A 24,853-nucleotide genomic window follows, 5' to 3' on the forward strand; every position below is an offset into this window, starting at 1 on the left:
GTTGGCACGCTGTTGGCACGCGCTGGTGCTGATGCTGGTGCTGATGGCACGCGCTGGTGCCGATGCTGGTGCTGGTGGCACGCTGTTGGCACGCGCTGGTGCTGGTGGCACGCTGGTGGCACGCTGTTGGCACGCGCTGGTGCTGATGCTGATGGCACACTGGTGGAGCGCGCTCACTCTCCTTGAAGATGCGCGAACGCGCCCGTGCTGGTTCGCCGACAGCAGTTTCTCTCCACTGCTGGCTGAGCTGCTGCACGCTCTTGCTTGGCTTTGCTGGCCGCGCTCTTTCCGCTGCTGTAGTATCCGACGCTGCGCTCGCGGGCGACAGGTCAAGTTTTTCTTCTGCTGAGTGAGCCGAGTCGCACGCGCTCTCTTTGTTGAGGTTGTTGGCGGCTCTCTGACAGCAGGTTTCCTCCACTGCTGTATGACTCAATCTCGTTGATACATCGCGACTCAGCGATCCTCGCTACTCAGCGAGGCTCGGAGCCAGCCGCTCCATGCAACTGCTCGTCTTGTGGACGTCTTGAATCGTTATATCGTTATATTCAAAGACATTCTTCTCTCTTTGCAGTGAAGGGGGGGGGGCGTGGTCTGTGTGTGTGAGTTCGTGTTTGTGTACAGATGGCTCCTGCGATAACGATCTGTTTGCCCTGGCATGAAATTCCTCTCTCGCGCTCTGCGGGAGAGACAAAGGTGGTCGGGAGTACCTATCTCTTTATACTTTCGACTTTATATTTCTCAAATACCATTTGGTCCCATGTTCGCCAAGACTCGTGCTTGTAACTACGTCCTCCCGACACCACTCTCGGTTTACCGAGGTTCGCATTGTTACGATGGAATTATTAAAAAGAAAAATAATTTTCATCCCGAGTTTAAGAGGTCCGTTTCTTGATTGTTGGAATGTATATCCCTTGGTTCTGTAAGGTTCTATAATGGAATGTCGTGTAAGGTGAACTCGTTATTCTTACTTTTATGTGTGACTGATGTGTAGCCACTTCTTTAACTGAAAAACGTGTTCGCTGACTGTTGTGTGTTTTCTCATTAACCCGTCTGGCTAGCTCCAGATGGCCCCTTGTGATAAGGTGTGGTTCCTGCTTCTCCGCGCTGCGAGAGACAAAGGTGGTCGGGGTTGCTTGGGATATTGTTTAAACTCTTTCGCAAGTTTGCCCGTTGTCTCATTCCTTCTCAAAAACCTTGAATGTGACTCTGTATTTTGTCTCCAAGCTTTGTTTTAACAGTAAAAGTATTAAAGGTGAAAATCATTTGATAGCAAATTAATCATTGGATAATAATTCACTGATGTATCTGGTGGCCTGGTATTAATTGGAGTGAGCGCGAGGACCGCTAACTTTAGCTTATTCTTGTTATTGCATTTTAAATTTTAACCGTTGTTTTAATGACAAAGGAAAAAATATATATGGTTTAACCCGTGGGCGTCCTCGTTTCTGGCTTGCGGAGGGCTCCCTCTGGGTGACCTCCCTTAGGGCCCATCAAACTCTTGTTCATCTGGAGATCTTCGCAGATAGCTGCTAACATCCTCGCCTCGAGAGTTTTATTATTTATTTATTAATGGCCTGTTTATGATCGACATCTGGTTTTTCGTGTGCCTGGCTTACGGGTTTTATTGATTAATTTTTATCGTTTAAAAAAATATATATAACGGCAAATATTATTGTTAATATCAATTTTGGAAAAGGCTCATATGCAACAATTCTCAATTATTGACAGGCATATTAACAAAATCGAATTACTGCAGTGAAATATACTGCATCAGGTTATATCGTACTAACAAGCTATTTTTTTTTACAAATACGCTTAACAGTGAATGTACAACATACTATTGCGCCATTCAAAAACGAGTAGGCCATTGCATGCTGGCGTCTGGGTCAAAATTTATCAAATTCTAAACGTTACCTACAAACTCCACAACTGAGATGCCACATCAACCATCGCCCCCTACTGACAGGTTCTTGTCCACATGCAGGCCGGTGCAGGGCCACCACTTTGTACCACACAGGGGCAGCTGCTACTTGGGGGTGCTCTTCGAGTGTTTGAGACGAGATATAACACAACACTCCGAATTGCCAGAGGCGATTAAGCAAGCACCATATAAATGGAATTATTAGAACCTTGTGATTGCTTGGAAGCTTATTGGCTCTCGCTCATGGTTAGAGATCTACGCAACCCACAGGTTCACAAAGACTGGCCGCTTTTACCCTGCAGGTTGAACCTAGGAATTGAGTGTTCAACTTCTCATTCTTGTCATTAAAGGCCTGTGACAAAGGTGCATCTATTGGAGCGACATCGTCTCAAGCTTACATATCTACCAGGTCTCCATTTGACTTTGTAATGTCTCGGAGGAAGTCCACCCACACCTCCACTTCCACAAACTGCTGGGAGTTGCCTCGCTCTGCCTCAAAGTCAGAATTCTCCTCCTGCTTCACGTTGCCTCCATCGATGTGAAGGTCTGATTTTGGAGTTGAATCTTCATCTTCACATTTTACCCTCACTTCTTCGCTCTTCACCATCACTTCTTCACATTTCACCTTCACCTCTTCATATTTCACCTCGATACCTTTAAAAGTGTCCAAGCTGGGATTTTCTTCCGGTTCTTGTTTCATGAGGGATGGGCTCATTGCGGCACTTTGACTTTCACAAGCCGATTTCAGACTCCACTCCTTGTGGATCTTCTGATGCTTGTGTGTTCTCTGGTGTACATGAAGATGTGGTGACTGTGCAAACGCCTTCCCACACACACCGCATTTGAAGGGTTTATCTCCTGTGTGTGTTCTCTGGTGTACATGAAGACTTGATGAATGTGCAAACGCCTTCCCACATACACTGCACTTGAAGGGTTTCTCTCCTGTGTGTGTTCTCTGGTGTACATTAAGACTTGGTGACTGTGCAAACGCCTTCCCACACACACTGCACTTGAAGGGTTTATCTCCCGTGTGTGATCTCTGGTGTATATGAAGACTTGCTGAATGTGCAAACGCCTTCCCACACACACTGCACTTGAAGGGTTTCTCTCCTGTGTGTGTTCTCTGGTGTACATGAAGACTTGGTGACTGTGCAAACGCCTTCCCACACACACTGCACTTGAAGGGTTTCTCTCCTGTGTGTGTTCTCCGGTGTGCTACAAGAGGAGATGAATCTGAAAACGCCTTCCCACACACACTGCACTTGAAGGGTTTCTCTCCCGTGTGGGTTCTCTGGTGTACTTGAAGATTTGGTGACTGTGCAAACGCCTTCCCACACACACTGCACTTGAAGGGTTTCTCTCCCGTGTGGGTTCTCTGGTGTACATTAAGATTTGATGACTGTGCAAACGCCTTCCCACACACACTGCACTTGAAGGGTTTCTCTCCCGTGTGTGTTCTCTGGTGCCATTTCAAATGTGCAGGACGATCCGTGCTATATGCACCGAGCCGCGCCGAGTGCCTTTGCTCCATCAGACCAATTCTGCAGAGGAAGCGACAGCTGCAGACAGAAAAAAAGAATATCCACACCATCTACACGTCAGTATCGATGCACAGAGGAATGCATTCATACAGTCACACGTGACTCACACGTCTATACTTATTCATATATTCATGTTATAGTGAAAACGTGTCCCAAATTCATCACACGGGCTGTTATGGCACACAATTAGAGGGCAAATGGTCATAAACGTGCCTGGAAGCCCTCGTGTCTTCAAAATGAATGTTAACCCAAAACTCCCGAACACACAATTTCGGCTGTCTGGCTTCCAAAGGAATATTTATGAAAGCTAAATTCAGCTGACATAGCAAAGGGTGTTGAAAATAATACTACTTGTGTTATGCAGACATGCATAAATGAATGTTCAATCGCAACTTAGAGGTGTGAAAGTCAGGCACAGATGTCCTTGAATGCTGGGATGAACAGTTCCGACTTCAGCTGCACGTGTGCTGTGATAACTTCCTGACTACATTCTTACTAAGAGTTGCAGAGGAAAACAAAAATAAACTACTATTTTAATATAACCTCCGTGCCCAATAGAGTTAATAGACTTTACTGCAAATACAAACTTGACCCTTTCACACACTCAGGGGTGGAGCCAGGATTTTCAGGTAGGGGGAGGGGGCAACCCCTTTCAGCAATGAAAAATTATAGTTGTTAGTATGTAAGGAGTTATTAGTAAGTAAGGAGTTGTTAGTAAGCAAGGAGTTGTTAGTAAGGAGTTGTTAGTAAGTAAGGAGTTGTAAGTCAGGAGTTGTTACTAAGCAAGGACTTGTCCAATGCTTTTTATTCAACCCATCGCGCTCGCTGAAGGTGTTTGCCTTCAGGGAAGTCGTGTACTGTATACGCAACTGCGCACAATTCTAAGAGTCGCTTGTAACTGCTTTGCCGTTACTTATTGCCAATTATGAACACGGACTGTTGTCCTCTCATAGAGTCCCTGGCACGTAATAATATGCCACGCGGTGGCAGTGGAGGTTGCAAAATGGTGATTCATCTTTAATTATAAAAGGGAAATTTGTGAATGTGTGTCTGTTTGAAATGTCCACCATACTTGCCAACATGCAACACAAACTGGAAATTTGGCACGTGGGTAGCTTCCAGACTGGACACAATGCACAAAGTATTAAAATAGCCGTCATATCTGAGATGTCACCCTATGCGGCAGCGTTACGCAGTGTGCCTGCTGACGTCACGCACACCCCCCCACCCAACACTCCGCGAAGACAGTGTTTTAATCCAAGACAAGAATCAAAGTCCCGGGCAAAGCCAGGTAGTAAAGCTAGCCTATATATAAAATGGAAATGTGTGGATACATGTGTGTGTGTGTCTGGTCGAAATGTTTAGCATACTTCCCGACATACTACACACCTGAAATTTGGCATGTGGGTAGAGGTTCCATACCGTGCACAATGAAAAAAGTATAAAAATAGACATTTGTATTTTGTATGACCATGAAGTTTGTGGCGTCAACCCGCAACACACCTGAGTTAAACGCTCTGCAATGAATATAGAATTGAAGCTTTCGTGAATGCATAAATTACTCATTGGTTTTTTCGGTAAAGTCACGTATGTAGAAATATAATAAAATTACGTTAAAATAAATCACGACGTTTCGAACGCAACACAAGCGATCATCATCAGGTGTTAAAAACAAATAGCGAGGGAGCACATAGGGTGACATCAACGCAACACATAGAGAGCGTTAAACTGCACGGAGGCAAATACAACAAGAAGATGAGAGACGAGAACTCAACAAACCTAAGAAAAATTACGTGATGCAAAACCAGTAGGACAACAACACAGTTAGACACTTGCCTGGTAGACCAAGAATTTCAGAAAACTGCTAAATTTCGTGTTCATCCTCCGGGTTGAACAAACCAGCATAGACAGAGTGAACAGATACGAAGTACATGGTAGCAGAGATACATACACAGGGAAGAACATCCAGGGAAAGATGTATTTGGCAGCACAGATAGGGCTGTTAACAGCGTGCCGGGAGATTTTAGGTGGCGCTTCGCTCCTGGCCGATGAAGCCATTGGTTTCTCGGAGTTTCAATACATATCCTCCGTGCGAAGAACGGGTAGAACTGCTATCTTAAATATGAAGCAGAACATTACATCTGTTTGTTTGTGTGAAGCAGCAAAAACCTCTCCCAACGCTGAGCTCTGGCGTCGTGATATTTTCACAGCTTATGCCGTTTGGAATTTCTAAGTGAACGCGACTATTTTCAGCTCGCCACGTCATTATTCCCTTCCCGAGTGGCCAAAATCGACCTTGCGTAGAAGTGGATTAAGGTAAAATTTCCTCGAGTGAAAACATCCGATTTAGGTAACTTGATTTGTTTCGCCTTTTTTCTTTCTCACAAGCATCAACATTTTTAAGGGTTTTTCAGTGAAATATAAGGGATATGAAATGTATCCAAGACAAGAATCCAAGTCCCGGGCGAAGCCGGGTAGTGAAGCTAGTTACTAATAAACCCCAATGATCCTATCGAAATTAGGGATTTCGATCGGATCGTTGGGGGGCACGTGCCTACCCCACCCCCACTGGCTCCACCACTGTCACGCACTGGCATGGTTCAAAAGGTGGTGGTGTGTCCAGAGCAACGCCTGGCCACCTTCACCTGCACAGAATTCATGCTTCCTCACTCCACCAAGTAGAGTGAACACCGCCACGCGTCCAGAGTGAACACCGCCACGCGTCAAGAGTGAACACCGCCACGTGTCCAGAGTGAACACCGCCACGCGTCCAGAGTGAACACCGCCACACGTCCAGAGTGAACACCGCCACGCGTCCAGAGTGAACACCGCCACACGTCCAGAGTGAACACCGCCACGCGTCCAGAGTGAACACCGCCACGCGTCTAGAGTGAACACCGCCACGCGTCCAGAGTGAACACCGCCACGCGTCCAGAGTGAACACCGCCACGCGTCCAGAGTGAACACCGCCACGCGTCCAGAGTGAACACCGCCACGCGTCCAGAGTGAACACCGCCACGCGTCCAGAGTGAACACCGCCACGCGTCCAGAGTGAACACCGCCACGTGTCCAGAGTGAACACCGCCACGCTGTTGAGGAGCCTCACCTTGTGTTGTGTTGTGGGCAGGTCGCTTCTCAAAACAAAAAGCGGTACAGCAGCTCAAGCGGGCTTGGCCTGGTGTAAAAAATAAAAATAAATAAAAACCGCGTGAATATTTAAAAGTAAAACAAAGTGACAAAGTGGCGAGCCGCCTGAAGACAAATTAAACTTAAGCGAGATAATTGAAGCAAACGCGATCAGGCGAGGGCAGGAGGCAAGGCCCCGCGTGGCTAGGCCCCGCGCTGTAAAGTTGCAACCTGGACATCGCTTCCATGCTCGCTGCTACTCAATTGACATCCCTACGAGACAGAGCGAGGCTCTACCTCGGTAAACAACAACCACCACAACAACCACCACCACAATAACCACCACAATAACCACCACAATAACAACCACCACCACAACAACCACCACCACCACAACCGCGATGAGAATTTCTCACCTCGGAATTTAGTGCACGGGCAGAGCAGCAACTTCCTGTTTCTCGTGACGTCACGCAGCAGCAGGAGGTGACATGACGTCATGTCACCTTCTGCTGCCGCGTGACGTACCACACCCCTCCCACAATGAGCGGCTCCGTATGTGAAAATATTATGTTAATGACCCCGGCCCATATGTAGAGGGCTGGGGCGTGGGTGCTGAACCCATCGCAAAGGCTTTCACGAATTAATTATGTTAATGATCCGCCAGTCACTGGGCGTGGCCTTGCCCAAATATGGATTCTACTTGAACAGAAAACGGCAGGGGCCCAGGCAGAGGTGACGTCACGTTCAAGGGCGCCTTGGACGGAGTGGGGTGAACAACGTGATGACATGACGTCACTAGCGAGGTACACCTCCCCCTGGCATTTCACGCCGATAAGGTGATGCTGAGTGGTGACGTCACAGAGAGGCGTTGGAGTTTAAGTTGATTTATATTCATTTTCCATTGCTCCCTCCCTGAGCAGAGACCCCTTGGGGGTGTGTACACTGTGTGTGTGTGTACACTGTGTGTGTGTACACAGTGTGTGTGTGTACACTGTGTGTGTGTGTACACTGTGTGTGTGTGTACACTGTGGTGGGCACAGTCATCTCAGTCAGTCGACAAATGGCATCTTTTCATCAATTTATTATTTTCCAATGTTTTTGTTATTTTCTATCTACGTGACTTTACCGAAAGAACCAAGAATATAAATGTTAATCAGCTGCGCCACGCTGTGTGGGAGCTACCTGGCCTGTCGCTCCGCACGAAGCTGCGTGGAGCCCTCTGCATGGAAGTTCTGCGCCGGTGAGAAACTCTCTCAGGCCCCCCCACGCCTCCACGCAGATTGACGCGAGCCGAGTTGGTGGTGCATTTTATTTTGACTTAAAACTTTCGTGACTGGCAGGAATTCATATTCTTGGGTTCTTTCGGTAAAGTCGCGTAAATTAAAAAAACATGTTACATTGAAGACAAAATTAAAATGACAATTTAAATAATATAAATAAACGCGTTTTTTCCCTTTATTTTTGTTTTCTATCTACGTGACTTTACCGAAAGAACCAAGAATATGGTAGCGCATTCTCTATTTATTGCAGAGGTTCAAGGTTCAACTCAGACAAGCACACCTGGCTACCCCAGTAACATTCACCACAATGTGCGCAGTCTGCTTCACGGCAGATGTAAAAACATAGCGTTGTGTCATTCACGACGCACAGGTCATTGCATGTCGGTGTCACGGTCAAAATTGTGGCAATTCCAAACATTATCCAGAAACTACACAACGGAGATGGCGCGTCAATGATCGCCCCCTACCGACAGACTCATGTCCACGTGCAGGCCGGTGCAGGGCCACCTTGTGCCACACAGGGGCAGCTGCCACTTAGGGGGAGGCGTCCTTCGATTGTTTGAGATGAGATTCGATACGAAACATACAATTAGGCAAGCGACTTATGAGTGCAAATATGATGTTGGTAACGTAGTGAAATGCTTGGGAGCTTCATCGTCTCTCGCTCCCGCCGACAGATGGTACCCAGCCCACAGCTCCACAGATACCAGCCGCTCCTCCTGTGCAGGTTCGGCTACGTACGGTGCGAAAGAAGTTCCAGATACACACAGAGACTCACACACAGAGAGACCCACAGATTAGCATGGTTGGCTACGTACGGTGCGAAAGAAGTTCCAGATGCACACAGAGACTCACACACAGAGAGACCCACAGATTAGCATGTTGGGCTACGTACGGTGCGAAATAAGTTCCACGTACACAGAGACTCGGAGCAAGTTTGAGTCGCGTGCAGTCGTGGGCCGTGAAAGTTGAACGTGCGCATGTTGCTACTGTCGGTAGTTGAATACGGTGGGAAAGACGCTGATAGAGACACACACAGAGACTGACAAGAGAGAGAGGTGGACAGACACAAACAAAAGGAAGACAAAAAGTAAGATAAAGAGACAGAGACACAGTCAGCGAGAAAGAGAGAGACAGAGGGGAACAGAGACACAGACGGACAGAGAGATGTTGAATCGAACACAAACTTAACTCGCTCCACTGAAAGAGATTCCTCAATCTTTGCCCATCCCCAGAATTAAGTCGTTCTAGTTTCTATTAATTTCATTGTGTGTGGTGTGTCCGTGTAAGCAATGTGGGACATCGATGTACACGGATATGAACAAGCTCGGCCTCGTCTCGATCCCGCGATCCCAACCAGGTGAAAGTCCGCATCGAACCAAACCCCCGGCAAGGCCATCTACTTAACGACGAGAGAAAATTCACGCGAAATATCGATTTCAATTAAGAAGCTTAAAATGAAGAAATACAATTATCTAATTGAAAACATAACACAATTCAAAGTTCTTTCATTTTCAAACTTCAAAACGGAGCATCGGGAGCTTGCGTGGAGACGTCGTTCGTGTGCAATTTTGTCCGTGACTTTCCTGGCCCAAGGCCGTAAATGGTTGTGAGGGGCACCGCAGGCAGTCAGGCTTGCTTCAAGCCCTTGGTTGTGAACATCCAGACGTTAATCAGCAAGGAGCATTTCACGTCCTAGTTCGACAAAATCTACGTCAACACGTAATACAAAATTATAATTCGTGTTGTAGAGAATGTATCTCCTCTACGTGTAACTTTTGAGTGGTATGCCTTGTAACTGATGAATGATCCGAGTGTGCTCCCTATTTTAAAGACAATGAGTTGCTCCAGAGGGAGATGCTTCCTGAAAACACAAAAATATCCTTTGACCTGTATCACAAGAACAATGAGTCTCTCCTGAGTTGTGTACAGGTTACTTCCAAAACACACACTTTGTCCTAACATCACTTATTCAATGTTTGAACCTTATAGACAATGTTACATGTACGCACACAATCAGACAAGTATTAATTCTAAATTATTGACAGGCATATTAACAAAATTGAATTACTGCAGGGAAATATACTGCATCAGGTTACATCGTACTAACAAGAAGCTATTTTTTTAAAATACGCTTAACAGTGTATGTACAACATACTATTGCGCCATTCAAAAACGAGTAGGCCATTGCATGCTGGCGTCTGGGTCAAAATTTATCAAATTCTAAACATTACCTACAAACTCCACAACTGACATGCCACATCAACCATCGCCCCCTACTGACAGGTTCTTGTCCACATGCAGGCCGGTGCAGGGCCACCACCTTGTACCACACAGGGGCAGCTGCTACTTGGGGATGCTCTTCGAGTGTTTGAGACTAGCTATAACACAACACTCCGAATTGCCAGAGGCGATTAAGCAAGCACCATATAAATTGAATTATTAGAACCTTGTGATTGCTTGGAAGCTTATTGGCTCTCGCTCATGGTTAGAGATCTACGCAACCCACAGGTTCACAAAGACTGGCCGCTCTGACCCTGCAGGTTGAACCTAGGAATTGAGTGTTCAACTTCTCATTCTTGTCATTAAAGGCCTGTGACAAAGGTGCATCTATTGGAGCGACATCGTCTCAAGCTTACATATCTACCGGGTCTCCATTTGACTTTGTAATGTCTCGGAGGAAGTCCACCCACACCTCCACTTCCACAAACTGCTGGGAGTTGCCTCGCTCTGCCTCACAGTCAGAATTCTCCTCCTGCTTCACGTTGCCTCCATCGATGTGAAGGTCCGATTTTGGAGTTGAATCTTCATCTTCACATTTTACCCTCACTTCTTCGCTCTTCACCATCACTTCTTCACATTTCACCTTCACCTCTTCATATTTCACCTCGATACCTTTAAAAGTGTCCAAGCTGGGATTTTCTTCCGGTTCTTGTTTCATGAGGGATGGGCTCATTGTGGCACTTTGACTTTCACAAGCTGATTTCAGATTCCACTCCTTGTGGATCTTCTGATGCTTGTGTGTTCTCTGGTGTACATGAAGATGTGGTGACTGTGCAAACGCCTTCCCACACACACCGCATTTGAAGGGTTTATCTCCTGTGTGTGTTCTCTGGTGTACATGAAGATGTGGTGACTGTGAAAACGCCTTCCCACACACGCTGCACTTGAAGGGTTTCTCTCCCGTGTGTGTTCTCTGGTGTACATGAAGATGTGGTGACTTTAAAAACGCCTTCCCACACACACTGCACTTGAAGGGTTTCTCTCCCGTGTGTGTTCTCAGGTGTACTTGAAGACTTGGTGACTGTGAAAACGCCTTCCCACACATACTGCACTTGAAGGGTTTCTCTCCCGTGTGTGTTATCTTGTGTTCATGAAGATGTGGTGACTGTGAAAACGCCTTCCCACACACACTGCACTTGAAGGGTTTCTCTCCCGTGTGTGTTCTCAGGTGTACTTGAAGACTTGGTGACTGTGAAAACGCCTTCCCACACATACTGCACTTGAAGGGTTTCTCTCCCGTGTGTGTTCTCTGGTGTACATGAAGATGTGGTGACTGTGAAAACGCCTTCCCACACATACTGCACTTGAAGGGTTTCTCTCCCGTGTGTGTTCTCTGGTGTGCATGAAGACTTGGTGACTGTGAAAACGCCTTCCCACACACACTGCACTTGAAGGGTTTCTCTCCCGTGTGTGTTCTCTGGTGTACATGAAGATGTGGTGAATGTGAAAACGCCTTCCCACACACACTGCACTTGAAGGGTTTCTCTCCCGTGTGTGTTCTCTGGTGTACATGAAGATTTTGTGAACATGCAAACGCCTTCCCACACACACTGCACTTGAAGGGTTTCTCTCCCGTGTGTGTTCTCTGGTGTACATGAAGATTTTGTGACTGTGCAAACGCCTTCCCACACACACTGCACTTGAAGGGTTTCTCTCCCGTGTGGGTTCTCTGGTGCCATGTGAAATGTGCAGTACTATCCGTGCTGTATGCACACCGGTCGCATTGTTGCCTTTTTGCACCGAGCTGTGCCGAGTGCCTTTGCTCCATCAGAACAATTCTGCAGAGGAAGCGACAGCTGAAGGCAGAAAAAAAGAATATCCACACCATCTACACGTCAGTATCGATGCACAGCGGAATGCATTCATACAGTCACATGTGACTTACACGTCTATACTTATTCATATATTCATGATATAGTGAAAACGTGTCCCAAATTCATCACACGGGCTGTTATGGCACACAATGAGAGGCCAAATGGTCATAAACGTGCCTCGAAGCCCTTGTATCTTCAAAATGAATGTTAACCCAAAACTCCGAGCACATAATTTCGGCTGTCTGGATTCAAAAGGAATATTTATGAAAGCTAAATTCAGCTGACGTAGCAAAGGGTGTTGAAAATAATACTATTTGTGTTATGCAGAAATGCATAAATTAATGTTCAATCACAACGTAGAGGTGTGAAAGCCAGGCACAGATGTCCTTGAATGCTGGGATGAACAGTTCCGACTTCAGCTGCACGTGTGCTGTGATAACTTCCTGACTACATTCTTACAAAGAGTTGCAGAGGAAAACAAAAATAAACTACTGTTTTGATATAACCTCCGTGCTCAATAGAGTTAATAGACTTGACTGCAAATACAAATTTTGATTTAAAGCTTTCGTGACTGCAGTAATTCATATTCTTAGCTCTTTCGGTAAAGTCACGTTGAAGGGAAACAATAAAATGATAGGAGGTGTTAGTAAGGAGTTGTTGGTAAGGAGTTATTAGTAAGGAGTTGTTAGTCAGGAGTTGTTACTAAGTAAGGACTTGTCCTATGGTTTTTATTCAACGCGTGTGAAAGGCATCGTGCTCGCTGAAGGTGTTTTATATATATTTTATTATTTTAGTTTCCCTTCAACGTGACTTTACCGAAAGAGCTAAGTATATTCAAATACAAACTTGACCCTGTCACACACTCAGAGGTGGAGCCAGGATTTTCAGATAAGGGGGGCAACCCCTTTCAGCAATGAAAAATGATAGTTGTTATTAAGTAAGGAGTTGTTAGTAAGGAGTTATTAGTAAGGAGTTGTTAGGAAGTAAGGAGTTGTTAGTAAGGAGTATTAGCAAGCAAGGAGTTGTTAGTAAGGAGTTGTTACTAAGTAAGGAGTTGTTAGTAAGGAGTTGTTACTAAGTAAGGAGTTGTTAGTAAGGAGTTGTTACTAAGTAAGGAGTTGTTAGTCAGGAGTTGTTAGTAAGGAGTTGTTAGTCAGGAGTTGTTAGTAAATAAGGAGTTGTTAGTCAGGAGTTGTTACTAAGTAAGGAGTTGTCCTATGCTTTTAATTCGAAGCGTGTGAAAGGCATCACGCTCGCTGAAGGTGTTTGCCTTCGGGGAAGTCGTGTACTGTATACGCAACTGCGCACAATTCTGAGTCCCTTGTAACAGCTTTGCCGTTACTTATTGCCAATTATGAACACGGACTGTTGTCCTCTCATAGAGTCCCTGGCAGGTAATAATATGCCACGCGGTGGCAGTGGGGGGGGGGTCGCACAATGCTGATTGATCTATATTTATAAAAGGGAAATTTGTGAATGTGTGTCTGTTTAAAATGTTCAGCATACTTCCCGACATGCAACACAAACTGGAAATTTGGCACGTGGGTAGCTTCCAGACTGGACACAATGCACAAAGTATTAAAATAGCCGTCATATCTGAGATGTCACCCTATGCGGCATCGTTACGCAGTGTGCCTGCTGACGTCACGCATACCCCCCACCAACACTCCGCGAAGACCGTGTTTTAATCCAAGACAAGAATCAAAGTCCCGGGCAAAGCCGGGTAGTAAAGCTAGCCTATATATAAAAGGGAAATGTGTGGATACGTGTGTGTGTGTCTGTTAGAAATGTTTAGCATACTTCCCAACATGCTACACACTTGAAATTTGTCATGTGGGTAGGTTCCATACCGTGCACAATGAAAAAAGTATAAAAATAGACATTTGTATTTTGTATGACCATGAAGTTTGTGACGTCAACCCGCAACACACCTGAGTTAAGCGCTCTGCAATGAATATAGAATTGAAGCTTTCGTGAATGCATAAATTACTCATTGGTTTTTTCGGTAAAGTCACGTATGTAGAAATATAATAAAATTATATAGAAATAAATCACGACGTTTCGAACGCAACACAAGCGATCATCATCAGGTGTTAAAAACAAATAGCGAGGGAGCACATAGGGTGACATCAATGCAACACAGAGAGAGCGTTAAACTGCACGGAGGCAAATACAACAAGAAGATGAGAGACGAGAACTCAACAAAACCTAAGAAAAATTACGTGATGCAAAACCAGTAGGCCAACAACACAGTTAGACACTTCCATGGTAGACCACGAATTTCAGAAGACTGCTAACTTTCGTGTTCATCCTCCGGGTTGAACAAACCAGCATAGACAGAGTGAACAGATACGAAGTACATGGTAGCAGAGATACATACACAGGGAAGAACATCCAGGGAAAGATGTATTTGGCAGCACAGATAGGGCTGTTAACAGCGTGCCGGGAGATTTCAGGTGGCGCTTCGCTCCTGGCCGATGAAGCCATTGGTTTCTCGGAGTTTCAATACATATCCTCCGTGCGAAGAACGGGTAGAACTGCTATCTTAAATATGAAGCGGAACATTACATCTGTTTGTTTGTGTGAAGCAGCAAAACCTCTCCAACGCTGACTTCTGGCGTCGTGAAAATTTTAACAGCTTATGCCGTTTGGAATTTCTAAGTGAACGCGACTATTTTCAGCTCGCCATGTCATTATTCCCTTCCCGAGTGGCCAAAAGCGACCTTGCGTAGAAGTGGATTAAGGTTAAATTTCCTTGAGTGAAAACATCCGATTTAGGTAACTTGATTTGTTTCGCCTTTTTTCTTTCTCGCAAGCATCAACATTTTTAAGGGTTTTTCAGTGAACTATAAGGGATATGAAATTTATCCAAGACAAGAATCTAAGTCCCGGGCGAAGCCGGGTAGTGAAGCTAGTTACTAATAAACCCCAATGACCCTATCGAAATTAGGGATTTCGATCGGATCGTTGGGGGGCACGTGCCTACCCCACCCCCACTGGCTCCACCACTGTCACGCACTGGCATGGTTCACAGGTGGTGGTGTGTCCAGACCCACGCCTGGCCACCTTCACCTGCACAGAATTCATGCTTCCTCACTCCACCAAGTAGAGTGAACACCGCCACGCGTCCAGAGTGAACACCGCCACGCGTCTAGAGTGAACACCGCCACGCGTCCAGAGTGAACACCGCCACGCGTCTAGAGTGAACACCGCCACGCGTCCAGAGTGAACACCGCCACGCGTCCAGAGTGAACACCGCCACGCGTCCAGAGTGAACACCGCCACGCGTCCAGAGTGAACACCGCCACGCTGTTGAGGAGCCTCACCTTGTGTTGTGTTGTGGGCAGGTCGCTTCTGAAAACAAAAAGCGGAACAGTAGCTCAAGCGGGCTTAGCCTGGTGTAAAAAATAAAAATAAATAAAAACCGCGTGAATATTTAAAAGTAAAACAAAGTGACAAAGTGGCGAGCCGCCTGAAGACAAATTAAACTTAAGCGAGATAATTGAAGCAAACGCGACCAGGCGAGGGCAGGAGGCAAGGCCCCGCGTGGCTAGGCCCCGCGCTGTAAAGTTGCAACCTGGACATCGCTTCCATGCTCGCTGCTACTCAATTGACATCCCTACGAGAGAGAGAGCGAGGCTCTACCTCGGTAAACAACAACCACCAGAACCACCACAACAACAACCACCACAACCGCGATGATAATTTCTCACCTCGGATTTCAGTGCACAGGCGGAGCAGCGGCTTCCTGTTATCTCGTGACGTCACGCGGCAGCAAGAGGTGACATGACGTCACTTGTGGGGAACGATAACACTCCGCTCCCACAATGAGCGGCTCCGTACGTGAATATATTATGTTAATCAGCCGCCAGTCACTGGGCGTGGCCTTGCCCAAATATGATTCTACTTCAACAGAAAACGGCAGCGACCCAGGCAGAGGTGACGTCACGTTCAAGGGCGCCTTGGACGGGGTGGGGTGAACACCTTGGTGACATGACGTCACTAACGAGGTACACATCCCCCTGGCGTTTCACGCCGATGAGGTTATGGTGAGTGGTGACGTCACAGAGAGGGGTTGAAGTTTAAGTTGATTTAGATTCATTTTCCATTGCTCCCTCCCTTGAACAGAGACCACTTGGGTGTGTGTACAATGAGTGTATGTACACTGTGTGTGTGTGTACACTGTGTGTGTGTGTACACTGTGTGTGTGTTTGTGTACACTGTGTGTGTGTGTGTACACTGTGTGTGTGTGTGTACACTGTGTGTGTGTGTACACTGTGTGTGTGTGTGTACACTGTGTGTGTGTACACACTGTGTGTGTACACAATGTGTGTGTACACAGTGTGTGTGTACACAGTGTGTGTGTACACTGTGTGTGTTTGTACACTGTGTGTGTACACAGTGGGTGTGTGTACACACTGTGTGTTTGTACAATGTGTGGGTACACTGTGTGTGTGTGTACACTGTGTGTGTACACTGTGTGTGTGTGTACACTGTGTGTGTACACTGTGTTAGTACACAGTGTGTGTGTGTGCACACTGTGTGTGTACACTGTGTGTGTACACTGTGTGTGTGTGTACACTGTGTGTACACTGTGTGTGTGTACACTGTGTGTGTGTGTACACTGTGTGTGTGTACACTGTGTGTACACTGTGTGTGTGTACACTGTGTGTGTGTACACTGTATGTACAGTGTGTTTACACTGTGTGTACACTGTGTGTGTGTACACTGTGTGTGTGTACACTGTGTGTGTGTGTACACTGTGTACACTGTGTGTGTGTGTGTACACTGTGTGTGTGTGTACACTGTGTGTGTGTGTACACTGTGTGTGTGTGTACACTGTGGTGGGCACAGTCATCTCAGTCGACAAATGGCAACTTTTCATCAATTTATTATTTTCCAATGTTTTTGTTATTTTCTATCTACGTGACTTTACCGAAAGAACCAACAATATAAATGTTAATCGGCGGCGCCACGCTGTGTGGGAGCTACCTGGCCTGTCGCTCCGCACGAAGCTGCGTGGAGCCCTCTGCCTGGAAGTTCTGCGCCGGTGAGAAACTCTCTCAGGCCCCCCCACGCCTCCACGCAGATTGACGCGAGCCGAGTTGGTGGTGCATTCTATTTTGACTTAAAACTTTCGTGACTGGCAGGAATTCATATTCTTGGGTTCTTTCGGTAAAGTCGCGTAAAAAAAATGTGATATTAAAGAAAAAAAATAATTGCAATTTAAATAAAAATAAACGCTGTTTTTATCTTCATTTTTGTTTTCTATCTACGTGACTTTACCGAAAGAACCAACAATATGGTAGCGCATTCTCTATTTATTGCAGAGGTTCAATGTTCAAATCCGACAGGCACACCTGGCTACCCCAGTAACATTCACCACAATGTGCGCAGTCTGCTTCACGGCAGATGTAAAAACATAGCGTTGTGTCATTCACGACGCACAGGTCGTTGCATGTCGGTGTCACGGTCAAAATTGTGGCAATTCCAAACATTATCCAGAAACTATACAACGGAGACGGCGCGTCAATGATCGCCCCCTACCGACAGACTCATGTCCACGTGCAGGCCGGTGCAAGGCCACCTTGTGCCACACAGGGGCAGCTGCCACTTAGGGGGAGGCGTCCTTCGATTGTTTGAGATGAGATTCGATACGAAACACACAATTAGGCAAGCGACTTATGCGTGCAAATATGATGTTGGTAACGTAGTGAAATGCTTGGGAGCTTCATCGTCTCTCGCTCCCGCCGACAGATGGTACCCAGCCCACAGCTCCACAGATACCAGCCGCTCCTCCTGTGCAGGTTCGGCTACGTACGGTGCGAAAGAAGTTCCAGATACACACAGAGACTCACACACAGAGAGACCCACAGATTAGCATGGTTGGCTACGTACGGTGCGAAATAAGTTCCAGATACACACAGAGACTCACACACAGAGAGACCCACAGATTAGCATGGTTGGCTACGTACGGTGCGTTAGAAGTTCCAGATACACACAGAGACTCACACACAGAGAGACCCACAGATTAGCATGGTTGGCTACGTACGGTGAGAAAGAAGTTCCAGAAACACACAGAGACTCACACACAGAGACCCACAGATTAGCATGGTTCGCTACGTATGGTGCGAAAGAAGTTCCAGATACACACAGAGACTCGGAGCAAGTTTGAGTTGCGTGCAGTCGTGGGCCCATGAAAGTTGAACGGGCGCATGTTGCTACTGGCAGTAGTTGAATACGGTTGGAAAGACGCTGATAGAGACACACACAGAGACTGACAAGAGAGAGAGAGAGGTGGACAGACAGAGACAAGAGGAAGACAGAAATAAAGATACAGAGACACAGTCAGCGAGAGAGAGAGACACAGAGGGCAACAGAGACACAGACGGCCAGAGAGATGTTGAATCGAACACAAACTTAACTCGCTCCATTGGAACAGATTCCTCAATCTTTGCCCATCCCCGGAATTAAGTCGTTCTAGTTTCTATTTATTTCAATGTGTGTGGTGTGTCCATGTAAGTAATGTGGGACATCGATGTACACGGATATGAACAAGCTCAGCCTCGTCTCGATCCCGCGATCCCAACCAGGTGAAAGTCCGCATCGAACCGAACCCCAGGCAAGGCCATCTACTTAACGACGAGAGAAAATTCACGCGAAATATCTGTTTCAATTAAGAAGCTTTTAATGAAGAAATACAATAATCTAATTAAAAACATAACACAATTCAAAGTTGTTTCATTTTCAAACTTCAAAACGGAGCATCGGGTGCTTGCGTGGAGACGTCGTTCGTGTGCAATTTCTTCCGTGACTTTCCTGGCCCAAGGCCGTAAATGGTTGTGAGGCGCACCGCAGGCAGTCAGGCTTGCTTCAAGCCCTTGGTTGTGAACATCCAGACGTTAATCAGCAAGGAGCATTTCACGTCCTAATTCGACAAAATCTACGTCAACACGTAATACAAAATTACAATTCGTGTTGTAGAGAATGTATCTCCTCTATGTGTAACCTTTGAGTGGTATGCCTTGTAACTGATTAATGATCCGAGTGTGCTCCCTATTTCAAAGACAATGAGTTGCTCCAGAGGGAGATGCTTCCTGAAAGCACAAAAATACCCTTTGACCTGTATCACAAGAACAATGAGTCTCTCCTGAGTTAAGTGTACAGGTTACTTCCAAAACACACACTTTGTCCTAACATCACTTATTCAATGTTTGACCCTTATAGACAATGTTACATGTACGCACACAATCAGACAAGTATTAATTCTAAATTATTGACAGGCATATTAACAAAATTGAATTACTGCAGTGAAATATACTGCATCAGGTTACATCGTACTAACAAGAAGCCATTTTTTTAAAATACGCTTAACAGTGTATGTACAACATACTATTGCGCCATTCAAAAACGAGTAGGCCATTGCATGCTGGCGTCTGGGTCAAAATTGATCAAATTCTAAATATTACCTACAAACTCCACAACTGAGATGCCATATCAACCATCGCCCCCTACTGACAGGCTCTTGTCTACATGCAGGCCGGTGCAGGGCCACCACCTTGTACCACACAGGGGCAGCTGCTACTTGGGGGTGCTCTTCGAGTGTTTGAGACTAGATATAACACAACACTCCGAATTGCCAGAGGCGAATAAGCAAGCACCATATAAATGGAATTATTAGAACCTTGTGATTGCTTGGGAGCTTATTGGCTCTCGCTCATGGTTAGAGATCTACGCAACCCACAGGTCCACAAAGACTGGCCGCTCTGACCCTGCAGGTTGAACCTAGGAATCGAGTGTTCAACTTCACATTCTTGTCATTAAAGGCCTGTGACAAAGGTGCATCTATTGGAGTGACATCGTCTCAAGCTTACATATCTACTGCGTCTCCATTTGACTTTGTATTGTCTCGGAGGAAGTCCACCCACACCTCCACTTCCACAAACTGCTGGGAGTTGCCTCGCTCTGCCTCACAGTCAGAATTCTCCTCCTGCTTCACGTTGCCTCCATCGATGTGAAGGTCCGATTTTGGAGTTGAATCTTCATCTTCACATTTTACCCTCACCTCTTCGCTCTTCACCATCACTTCTTCACATTTCACCTTCACCTCTTCAAATTTCACCTCGATACCTTTAAAAGTGTCCAAGCTGGGATTTTCTTCCAGTTCTTGTTTCATGAGGGATGGGCTCATTGCGGCACTTTGACTTTCACAAGCGGATTTCAGACTCCACTCCTTGTGGATCTTCTGATGCTCCTGTGTTCTCTTGTGTACATTAAGATGTGATGACTGTGCAAACGCCTTCCCACACACACTGCACTTGAAGGGTTTCTCTCCTGTGTGTGTTCTCTGGTGTACATTAAGATGTGGTGAATGTGAAAACGCCTTCCCACACACACTGCACTTGAAGGGTTTCTCTCCCGTGTGTGTTCTCTGGTGTACATGAAGATGTGGTGACTTTGAAAACGCCTTCCCACACACACTGCACTTGAAGGGTTTCTCTCCCGTGTGTGTTCTCAGGTGTACTTGAAGACTTGGTGACTGTGAAAACGCCTTCCCACACATACTGCACTTGAAGGGTTTCTCACCCGTGTGTGCTCTCTGGTGTAGATGAAGATTTTGTGACTGTGAAAACGCCTTCCCACACACACTGCACTTGAAGGGTTTCTCTCCCGTGTGTGTTCTCTGGTGTGCATGAAGATTTGGTGACTGTGAAAACGCCTTCCCACACACACTGCACTTGAAGGGTTTCTCTCCCGTGTGTGTTCTCTGGTGTACATGAAGATGTGATGAATGTGAAAACGCCTTCCCACACACACTGCACTTGAAGGGTTTCTCTCCCGTGTGTGTTCTCTGGTGTACATGAAGATTTTGTGAACGTGCAAACGCCTTCCCACACACACTGCACTTGAAGGGTTTCTCTCCCGTGTGTGTTCTCTGGTGTACATGAAGACTTGGTGACTGTGAAAACGCCTTCCCACACACACTGCACTTGAAGGGTTTCTCTCCCGTGTGTGTTCTCTGGTGTACATGAAGATGTGGTGACAGTGCAAACGCCTTCCCACACACACTGCACTTGAAGGGTTTCTCTCCCGTGTGTGTTCTCTGGTGTACATAAAGATTTGGTGACTGTGCAAACGCCTTCCCACACACATTGCACTTGAAGGGTTTCTCTCCCGTGTGGGTTCTCTGGTGCCACGTGAAATGTGCAGTACTATCCGTGCTGTATGCACACCGGTCGCATTGATGCCTTTTTGCACCGAGCTGCGCCGAGTGCCTTTGCTCCATCAGACCAATTCTGCAGAGGAAGCGACAGCTGCAGACAGACAAAAAGAATATCCACACCATCTACACGTCAGTATCGATGCACAGAGGAATCCATTTATACAGTCACACGTGACTTACACGTCTATAGTGAAAACGTGTCCCAAATTCATCACACGGGCTGTTATGGCACACAATGAGAGGGCAAATGGTCATAAACGTGCCTGGAAGCCCTCGTATCTTAAAAATAAACGTTAACCCAAAACTCCGAGCACATGATTTTGAATGTCTTGCTTCAAAAGGAATATTTATGAAAGCTAAATTCAGCTGACGTAGCAAAGGGTGTTGAAAATAATACTATTTGTGTTATGCAGAAATGCATAAATTAATGTTCAATCGCAACGTAGAGGTGTGAAAGCCAGGCACAGATGTCCTTGAATGCTGGGATGAACAGTTCCGACTTCAGCTGCACGTGTGCTGTGATAACTTCCTGACTACATTCTTACAAAGAGTTGCAGAGGAAAACAAAAATAAACTACTGTTTTGATATAACCTCCGTGCTCAATAGAGTTAATAGACTTGACTGCAAATACAAACTTGACCCTTTCACACACTCAGAGGTAGAGCCAGGATATTCAGGTAGGGGGGGGGGTAGCTCCTTTCAGCAATGAAATTGATAGGAGTTGTTAGTAAGTAAGAAGTTGTTAGTAAGGAGATATTAGTAAGGAGCTGTTAGTAAGGAGTTGTTGGTAAGGAGTTATTAGTAAGGAGTTGTTATGAAGTAAGGAGTTGTTAGTCAGGAGTTGTTAGTAAGTAAGGAGTTGTTAGTAAGGAGTTGTTACTAAGTAAGGAGTTGTTAGTCAGGAGTTGTTAGTAAGTAAGGAGTTGTTAGTCAGGAGTTGTTAGTAAGTAAGGAGTTGTTAGTCAGGAGTTGTTAGTAAGTAAGGAGTTGTCCTATGCTTTTCATTCGACGCCTGTGAAAGGCATCGCGCTCGCTGAAGGTGTTTGCCTTCAGGGAAGTCGTGTACTGTATACGCAACTGCGCACAATTCTAAGAGTCGCTTGTAACAGCTTTGCCGTTACTTATTGCCAATTATGAACACGGACTGTTGTCCTCTCATAGAGTCCCTGGCACGTAATAATATGCCACGCGGTGGCAGTGGGGGTCGCACAATGCTGATTTATCTATAACTATGAAAGGGAAATTTGTGAATGTGTGTCTGTTTGAAATGTTCAGCATACTTCCCGACATGCAACACAAACTGGAAATTTGGCACGTGGGTAGCTTCCAGACTGGACACAATGCACAAAGTATTAAAATAGCCGTCATATCTGAGATGTCACCCTATGCGGCATCGTTACGCAGTGTGCCTGCTGACGTCACGCACACCCCCCCACCCAACACTCCGCGAAGACCGTGTTTTAATCCAAGACAAGAATCAAAGTCCCGGGCAAAGCCGGGTAGTAAAGCTAGCCTATATATAGAAAGGAAATGTGTGGATACGTGTGTGTGTGTCTGTTAGAAATGTTTAGCATACTTCCCGACATACTACACACCTGAAATTTGGCATGTGGGTAGAGGTTCCATACCGTGCACAATGAAAAAAGTATAAAAATAGACTTTTGTATTTTGTATGACCATGAAGTTTGTGGCGTCATCCCGCAACACACCTGAGTTAAGCGCTCTGCAATGAATATAGAATTGAAGCTTTCGTGACTGCGTAAATTACCCATTATTTTTTTCGGTAAAGTCACGTATGTAGAAATATAATAAAGTTATATTAAAATAAATCACGACGTTTCGAACGCAACACAAGCGATCATCATCAGGTGTAAAAAAACAAATAGCGAGGGAGCACATAGGGTGACATCAACGCAACACATAGAGAGCGTTAAACTGCACGGAGGCAAATACAACAAGAAGATGAGAGACGAGAACGCAACAAAACCCAAGAAAAATTACGTGATGCAAAACCAGTAGGCCAACAACACAGTTAGACACTTCCATGGTAGACCACGAATTTCAGAAGACTGCTAAATTTCGTGGTCATCCTCCGGGTTGAACAAACCAGCATAGACAGAGTGAACAGATACGAGGTACAAGGCAGCAGAGATACATACACAGGGAAGAACATCCAGGGAAAGATGTATTTGGCAGCACAGAGAGGGCTGTTAACAGCGTGCCGGGAGATTTTAGGTGGCGCTTCGCTCCTGGCCGATGAAGCCATTGGTTTCTCGGAGTTTCAATACATATCCTCCGTGCGAAGAATGGGTAGAACTGCTATCTTAAATATGAAGCAGAACATTACATCTGTTTGTTTGTGTGAAGCAGCAAAAACCTCTCCCAACGCTGAGCTCTGGCGTCGTGAAATTTTCACAGCTTATGCCGTTTGGAATTTCTAAGTGAACGCGACTATTTTCAGCTCACCACGTCATTATTCCCTTCCCGAGTGGCCAAAATCGACCTTGCGTAGAAGTGGATTAAGGTAAAATTTCCTCGAGTGAAAACATCCGATTTAGGTAACTAGATTTGTTTCGCCTTTTTTCTTTCTCGCAAGCATCAACATTTTTAAGGGTTTTTCAGTGAAATATAAGGGAATATGAAATTTATCCAAGACAAGAATCCAAGTCCCGGGCGAAGCCGGGTAGTGAAGCTAGTCACTAATAAACCGCAATGATCCTATCGAAATTAGGGATTTCGATCGGATCGTTGGGGGGCACGTGCCTACCCCACCCCCACTGGCTCCACCACTGTCACACACTGGCACGGTTCACAGGTGGTGGTGTGTCCAGACCCACGCCTGGCCACCTTCACCTGCACAGAATTCATGCTCCCTCACTCCACCAAGTAGAGTGAACACCGCCACGTGTCCAGAGTGAACACCGCCACGCGTCCAGAGTGAACACCGCCACGCGTCCAGAGTGAACACCGCCACGCGTCCAGAGTGAACACCGCCACGCGTCCAGAGTGAACACCGCCACGCTGTTGAGGAGCCTCACCTTGTGTTGTGTTGTGGGCAGGTCGCTTCTGAAAACAAAAAGCGGTACAGCAGCTCAAGTGGGCTTGGCCTGGTGTAAAAAAAAATAGAAATAAAAACCGCGTGAATATTTAAAAGTAAAACAAAGTGACAAAGTGGCGAGCCGCATGAAGACAAATTAAACTTAAGCGAGATAATTGAAGCAAACGCGACCAGGCGAGGGCAGGAGGCAAGGCTCCGCGTGGCTAGGCCCCGCGCTGTAAAGTTGCAACCTGGACATCGCTTCCATGCTCGCTGCTACTCAATTGACACCCCTACGAGAGAGAGCGAGGCTCTACCTCGGTAAACAACAACCACCACCACAACAACCACCACCACAACAACCACCACCACAACAACCACAACCGCGGTGAGAATTTCTCACCTCGAAATTCAGTGCACGGGCGGAGCAGCAGCTTCCTGTTATCCCGTGACGTCACGCGGCAGCAAGAGGTGACATGACGTCACTTGTGGGGGACGATAACACTCCCCTCCCACAATGAGCGGCTCCGTACGTGAATAGATTATGTTAATGAGCCGCCATTCACTGGGCGTGGCCTTGCCCAAATATGGATTCTACTTGAACAGAAAATGGCGACCCAGGCAGAG

At 46.2% G+C, this 24,853-nt stretch overlaps 2 protein-coding genes across 3 annotated transcripts in view; both read right to left on the bottom strand.

Annotated features, from left to right (window-relative positions):
* The window catches only part of LOC142907032 (uncharacterized), a 40,809-nt gene extending 33,653 nt beyond the window's left edge, over nucleotides 1-7,156 (bottom strand). Inside the window, exons 1-2 of one of the 2 annotated variants that reach the window (XM_076055961.1) lie at nucleotides 7,005-7,156; nucleotides 6,569-6,596 (exon numbers count right to left, since the gene is read on the bottom strand). In XM_076055961.1, coding sequence (XP_075912076.1) covers nucleotides 6,569-6,596; nucleotides 7,005-7,086 — 110 coding nt within the window. In that variant the 5' untranslated portion in view covers nucleotides 7,087-7,156. Of the gene's footprint in view, nucleotides 1-6,052; nucleotides 6,638-7,004 lie in introns of those variants that run through there. The other variant, XR_012930622.1, reaches the window with a different exon arrangement.
* Nucleotides 7,157-10,063: 2,907 nt separating this feature from the next.
* Nucleotides 10,064-21,355, bottom strand: LOC142907003 (uncharacterized). The gene is made up of 3 exons (XM_076055899.1): nucleotides 19,840-21,355; nucleotides 18,921-19,062; nucleotides 10,064-11,976 (listed from the first exon to the last, which is right to left on the bottom strand). The coding sequence occupies exons 1-3, from the start codon at nucleotides 21,309-21,311 to the stop codon at nucleotides 10,504-10,506; spliced, it is 3,087 nt and encodes a 1,028-aa protein (XP_075912014.1). The 5' UTR covers nucleotides 21,312-21,355; the 3' UTR covers nucleotides 10,064-10,503.
* Nucleotides 21,356-24,853: the final 3,498 nt, after the last annotated feature.

This window comes from Petromyzon marinus, chromosome 73 (genome assembly GCF_048934315.1).
Source record: "Petromyzon marinus isolate PM22_M1 ecotype Great Lakes invasive population chromosome 73, UKy_Petmar_22M1.pri1.0, whole genome shotgun sequence".
In the NCBI taxonomy this organism is placed as follows: domain Eukaryota; kingdom Metazoa; phylum Chordata; class Hyperoartia; order Petromyzontiformes; family Petromyzontidae; genus Petromyzon; species Petromyzon marinus.